The 6,483-nt window shown below is 42.0% G+C and overlaps 1 protein-coding gene across 2 annotated transcripts in view; it reads right to left on the bottom strand.

The window, feature by feature from the left end:
- Positions 1–1,715: 1,715 nt before the first annotated feature.
- The window catches only part of tyn (trynity), an 80,340-nt gene continuing 75,572 nt past the window's right edge, over positions 1,716–6,483 (bottom strand). For both annotated transcript variants that reach the window (XM_017175076.3, XM_017175075.3), the window contains exons 4-9: positions 4,163–5,324; positions 3,926–4,101; positions 3,582–3,855; positions 3,194–3,488; positions 2,952–3,067; positions 1,716–2,876 (exon numbers count right to left, since the gene is read on the bottom strand). In XM_017175076.3, the coding sequence (XP_017030565.1) occupies positions 2,725–2,876; positions 2,952–3,067; positions 3,194–3,488; positions 3,582–3,855; positions 3,926–4,101; positions 4,163–5,324 (2,175 nt within the window). In that variant the 3' untranslated portion in view covers positions 1,716–2,724. The remainder of the gene's footprint in view (positions 2,877–2,951; positions 3,068–3,193; positions 3,489–3,581; positions 3,856–3,925; positions 4,102–4,162; positions 5,325–6,483) is intronic.

Raw genomic sequence — 6,483 nt, 5'->3', positions numbered from 1 at the left:
TGCTTTGAAAAGTGCTTTTTATTTTAAAGGAATCTTGAGATCTAGATCTTGAAAGTCTCAGTAATAATATCGATAATAATTTAATATTTTATCGATAATTTTAGGTACAAAATTTATAAAATAGAACCAAGATTTTTAAAATAAATCCAAAAATCTAGGAAACAAATTGAAACTGTAATACTTTCAAAGTTTATCGATTTAAAATCGATTAAAAGCATTGATTCTTTTCTGTTTCCAATACAAAACTCTATTTTCTAAATTATAATAATTAAAAACAAGAAAGAAAGCTAACTTTGGCCAGCCAAAGTTTGTATACCCTTGCAGGTTAAAATTAAAATATATCATAACTAAGCCAAAAATGCATTAATTTCGATTCGGAAAACAGTTTTGTGTTAGTTTTTATTAATTTAAAAAAACTGCATACCAAATTTAAAATTTTAAGAAATCAAAATTTTTGGCCATTTTTGCCAATTTTAATGATGTAACCCCTTATCACATTTCGCAAAAATGGCTCAAAATTTGATTTCCTCCAAACATGGCTTAAACGATTCGAATTTTAATGCTGATCAAGAATATATATGGTTTATGGGGTCGGAAATGACTCCTTCATTAAAAAAATATTATTTTGTATTATAAAATCTGATTTTTTATATTAAAAAATATCATAACTCGGCCAAAAATGCATTAATTTTAAATCGGAAAACTGTTCTGTATTAGTTTTTATGAGGTTAACAAATCTGCATACTTAGTTGGAAAAAAAAATTTAGGTAAAAAATTGAGAATTTTAATGATGTAACCCCTTATCATTTCGCAAAAATGGCTCAAAATTTGATTTCCTCCAAACATGGCTTAAACGATTCGTATTTTAATGCTGATCAAGAATATATATGGTTTATGGGGTCGGAAATGACTCCTTCACTTAAAAAAATATTATTTTGTATTATAAAATCTGATTTTTTTTATTAAAAAATATGATAACTCTGCCAAAAATGCCTTAATTTGCATTCGGAAAGCGGTGTTATGTTAGTTTTTATAAGGTTAACAAATCTGCATACTTAGTTGGAAAAAAAAATTTAGGTAAAAAATTGAGAATTTTAATGATGTAACCCCTTATCATTTCGCAAAAATGGCTCAAAATTTGATTTCCTCCAAACATGGCTTAAACGATTCGTATTTTAATGCTGATCAAGAATATATATGGTTTATGGGGTCGGAAATAACTCCTTCACTTAAAAAAATATTATTTTGTATTATAAAATCTGATTTTTTATATTAAAAAACTTTTTGATTTTTTTAAATTAAAAATATCATAACTCGGCGAAAAGAGCATTAATTTTAAATCGGAAAACTGTTCTGTGCAAGATTTTCTACAGTTAATAATTCTGAAAACTTCATTTAAAAATTTTGAAAATTCAATTTTGTATCAAAATCAAACATTTTAATGATGTAACCCCTTATAAAATTTTGCAAAACTGGCAAAAAAAATCTATTTCTTCCTGACACATCTAGAAAGATTCTCCTTCACTGCGTTGCAAACTTCTGACTGAAATTATAATACCCTGCAAGGGTATAATTAATTCGAAATTGAAAATCGATGATTTGTATTTTGTTTTTGTCATTATCGTTCTTTATTATCATAAATAAATTTAAATTAAATAAATGCAATACAATTAAGCACAATTCCATTGAGATTTGCCTCGATGAAATCACTCTTCTTGTCTCTGCTTCGTTCAGTTTCCTTAGTTTTGTTTTCAATTGCTCTTGTTTGCTGTTTATTGCGTTCCTTTTACAATTAAATAAATGTGGGTGCGTGTGTCGTTGTGTGTGTGTGAATGAGTGTGGAAACAGGCGAGAGTGAGTGGGTGGTGGGAAGTGTAAATGTCAGTGTGTAAGTGTGTGTGTCATTGAGTGCGAGTGTGTGCGGCTGCAGTCTCTATAGAAGTTACAAAAGGGATCCATCGTCTCTATCTCTTTCTCTCCCACTCATCTTTCAGTAGCTACTACTTCGATCGCTCTCTCTCTCTCTCTCTATCTCTCTCTTTCTTTAAGGACGATGTTCCATTTCCATTGTTCCCTTTCGTAACTTTATAGAAAGTACGCGCTCGCAGCTTTTCCTTCATTTCTTTTTCTTTTTTTCTTTTTACTTTTTGTTTTTCATTTTTCTTTACTCTTAATATTCGCATACGTAAATTGTGCTTCTTTTTCTTCTACTTCTGGGTAGTATTGGTGTGCGTGTGTGTGTGTTTGGGTCTACTAGGAATGTTATTTAGTTTAGAATTTTTACCTCACGCTCTAAGTCTAAATAAATATAAATAAATAAATTGTATATTAAGTAATTAATTTAAATATATATCAATTAAAAAAAAAAAAACAAAAAATTATACGTTTGTCAGCAGGGGAGGGGGCCAAATGTGTCAGTGTGTGTGTGTGTGAGTGGGAGGGGCGCTAAGCCTGCCTGGGCAAGAGCGAGACAAAGATATAGACATGCACAGTTAGCGTGTGTGTGTGTGTGTGTTTGTGTGTTTCGTGTGCGAGAGAGAGAGAGAGCTTATGTGTGTGTGTGAGTGACAATTTTGTTGTGTATTTTCTTTTTGTTTTCTTTTCTTTCTTTTTGTTTTCTTTTTTCATTCTGTTTTTTTTTTTGTTTTGTTTTTGTTTTTGTTTCTTTCATTCTACTCCACTTCCGCTTCCTCTTCAGCTAGCTTTTGTTCCAGTTTCCGCTTGTTATGCCACAATCTTGTGCGGCTGCATCCACTTCTTCATGTAGTAACAGAACAACGTGGAAATGTAGAGCAGGATCATCAGCGCACAGGTGACGGCCAGGGCCAGCACCGATGTCTTTGTGGGACAGGGCTCGATGATGGTGACGGTCTTGTCTGTTGTTTGATTTTAAAGGGAAGTACAGTCAGCACAGGTTTTCCAAAGACCAAAAAGCAAACACGACTACTCACCCTTGGCAAAGTCCGTGCTGGGATCCGCCTTGAAGAACTCACGCTTCTCATCGCCAAAGTCCAGGACCAGAATCTCCTGCGAGATGTTCATATCGTCCTCGCTCTTGGTCTCGTTGCTGCAGGGAAAGGGAGTTCAAGGATATTATAGTATGGACCTCCTGAAACCTCTTGCTTCGCCTCCTTCACCCCTCTTATGTTTATATTCTTTCCCTTTTTCCCATTTCCCCCACATCTAAACTCACCTCTCAATGGAACGACGACGCCTCCTGCCCAGTGACTCAAAGGACTCCATGTTCCATTCGCACACAGCCGGCTCACAGGGACCCAGACAGTACTTGACATTGCACTGGAAGATGACACCGTAGCTCTCCGTAAACCTAAAGGCCTCGTATGTGGACTGCAGGGCATTGCCATCAGCAGTGAAGCCGGGGAAGATGGTGGGATCGGTGGGGCAGCCATCGTCGTCGATGATCTTGAAGCTGGTGCGGGCATCCTTGGCCATGGCCACACAGGAGCGGGCAAAGATTCCATAGGGAGCTAAACCAAAATATTAAAAATAAATAAAAATATTAATAAATAAATATTAAACGATTTTAAAGGGAATTTTTCTATAAATCCCTCGATACTCACTGTCTTCGGGTATCTCAATGCGGAAATTGAGACGATCTCCAATGCGCACGGTCTCCACTTCGCGCTGGCGCGTATCCAGAATGCGAATCCTTGGTGGCGGTGCCTCTGGCGATGAGTTAATGTGAATCATTTCGGGATCGCGAATGGGCATCATGCCGAAGGTGATGTTCTTGGAGCTCATGTCATATGTGCACTTGACCTTGTAGATCTTGTCGGCCTTGGTCATCACCACGCTGTGGTGCTGCAGGACCACGGTGTTGGAGTAGACGCCAGTCTGTTTGGAGAGGGAATATAGTGATTAGCCAAGGAGTGAGTTATTGATTCTCCCCAGCTTTAATACTCACCACACTCTGCGTGTTACAATCCTGGCCAGCCATGGTCAGGTCCAGGCGGAAGGCATCCGAGTTGATGACATCGATGTTACAGGTCTCGGAGCGACCCAGGGCATAGATGCGTCCGTTAAAAGGCTTATTGGTGCGCACTTGCACGGCTATCCTGGTGTCCTTGCAGTGGACAGAGACTGCGGATTAGGAAGATGACTATTAGAGCAATTCCTTTATACTCCAGCCAAAGAGACTTACCATCATAGCAGGTGCCCGTCTTGTCACAGTTGACATCGTTGCGCGTCAGATTGGTCAGATTGGGATCCTCAATAGTGTCCAGACTCACGGGCAGCGTATCAATCTTGTCCAGAGTGCCTGGTGGAGAGCCAGGTCCTGCGCCTGCGGCCTTCTCACACTGATTCTCAAAGTACTGACCAATGGGCTCGCCATGATCGATCAGCGGGCGTTCGTGGTTCAAGTAGGTGGAGGGACCATCGGGCAGGGTCTTGTGATCCAGATGATACAGCCGGCAATTGTACTGGGCACCTTGAGGCTGGCCCAGATACAGGAAGGAACGGCACAGGAACTCATTCTCAATCTCACAGGCCAGGCGGCAAGCAGACTCCGAGGTCACCTGCAGCTCCTTGTCGGTGTAGTAGTGAAGACCCACATACTGGGCCACCTTCTCCTCGGATACACCCATGCGCTGGGCATTGCCAAACGATCGGGTATTCTTGCAGGCCTGGGCGGGTTTCAGGCAAAGATTCTCAAAGTAATCGGTACCCTGGGCATCCACCAACTGGACAAACTGGCCGGAGCTGCGTCTATCCGAGTCGCTGAGCACACACTTCATGTTGTTGTAGTCATACTCCACGGACCGGCACACGAAGCGCTTCTCGTTGAGGCAGGCGGACAGACAGGCCTCCTTGGTGCTGGTATAGATCAGGGCATTGTCCAGGCCACGGATCACCTTGTTGGGCACTCGCTCGAAGCTCCAGGGACGCAGGCAAACGTTCTCGCTGCGCAGCTGCAGCTTTACCATGTAGTACATGTTGGCGCTACGCTGAGGTGCCGCCGAAGGATTAGCCGCCGATGAGTCATTCTGCAGTTGGCAGTGTGTCTCCTGTGAGGGCGACAGGGGATTCACCACAAAGCTAAAGGCAGCCGCCTGGCAATCGGGCTCTTCGCGACACCAACCCTGACACTCGTAGAGGGAGAGATTCTTAACGCTGTAGTACGTGTTGCCGGGAAAATCAAAGTCTGTTAGCTTCTCGAAGGCCATGCGGCCGTCCACCTGTCCGGGTAGCATCACCAGGAGGATGGCCAGGGAACCGATAAGCAGGGAACCCATGCGGAGTGTGTGGTTGCGGTTTCTACTGCTGTTGCTGCTGCTGCTGCTGGAGCTCTCGGTTGAATGCATCTGGAAGAAAGGTAGAGAAGAGTCAGGGGTTAGAGAAATTTTGATTTGGAGTACTCCTCCTTCAAGAGCAATCTCTTGACCAGGCAAAGCCATCAGTCAAGTTCCCAAGAACTCAAGTGTTGAGTGCTACTTCCTTTATGCTGCTTTTTTGCTATATCTTTTATGGGCCGCCCCATTCGTTCCACTTGTGTAACCGCGACCACTGCTGACAGCCTCCAAGCTGGCCAAGGAAAGGAAGCAGACGGAGGCGGTGGCGGTGGAGCTCTCTCTGTCTTTCTGGACTCAGTGCAGTGGCTACTTCCGGCTATTACACGCTTAACTAAGCGCCAAACCACCGAACCAATAAAAGCAGCTCCTCCTTCTCGGTAGTAACATTGGCCATTGCCATTGCCATTTCCATCCTCCTCTAGCTCATCCGTCTCCTCCAACTCCTCTATCTCCTCCTTCTCCTCCAGCTGCTCCCCCTCCTTCCTCCTCTTTTCTAGTCAATTTCTTTGGCAGACATCTTCCCACATCCACATCAAAACTCTTTGACTTCCCCAAGACTTTAATGAGCTGACCGAAATGAGGGGGAAAAAAGGGGGCCAATGCCGCGGTTTTATTGACGATCTGCGGTTAGAGTTTCTAACGTCTGCCCACTCTCTGTCCATTACTATTTCCAATCCCATTTCTATAACCATTGCTATACCTCTACCTCTTCCTACACCCCTTCCTTAACCATTGGCAATTCCAATTCCAATTCCTCGCAACAGCTTTTCGGCATTCTTGTGGTTCTTCTTGAGGCTGCCTGCAAATTGCTTTCTGCGGCCTCCACCATCCTCCTCTCTAGGTAATCCTAGCCAATTGACCCTGGTGCTGCACATGACGGTTCAGTGAGCTGACCTGCGCAGGTGCCCCCAAAAGGTGCCCAAGGAGTGAAGTGTCAGTGAATGTGGGTGGTCCTTAGCCTCACGACAGACAAAAGCGAAATGGTTTCGCTTAGAAGGAGGAGTTTTCTCAAAGGGAAAAGTGATTGACTAAGGAAGTTTTTGGGATTTTTATATAGAATATTGTAATTTATATATATGTGTTATATATATATCACATATAAATCCATCATATCATAATCTAGGAATTTATAAAAGTCATTAGGGATTTTTCAAACAAGTTTCCCAGGCTC

The sequence above is a fragment of the Drosophila kikkawai genome, chromosome X (genome assembly GCF_030179895.1).
Source record: "Drosophila kikkawai strain 14028-0561.14 chromosome X, DkikHiC1v2, whole genome shotgun sequence".
In the NCBI taxonomy this organism is placed as follows: Eukaryota; Metazoa; Arthropoda; class Insecta; order Diptera; family Drosophilidae; genus Drosophila; species Drosophila kikkawai.
The sequence above is the reverse complement of the archived record's forward strand: the minus strand, read 5'-3'. Positions and strand labels throughout refer to the sequence as shown.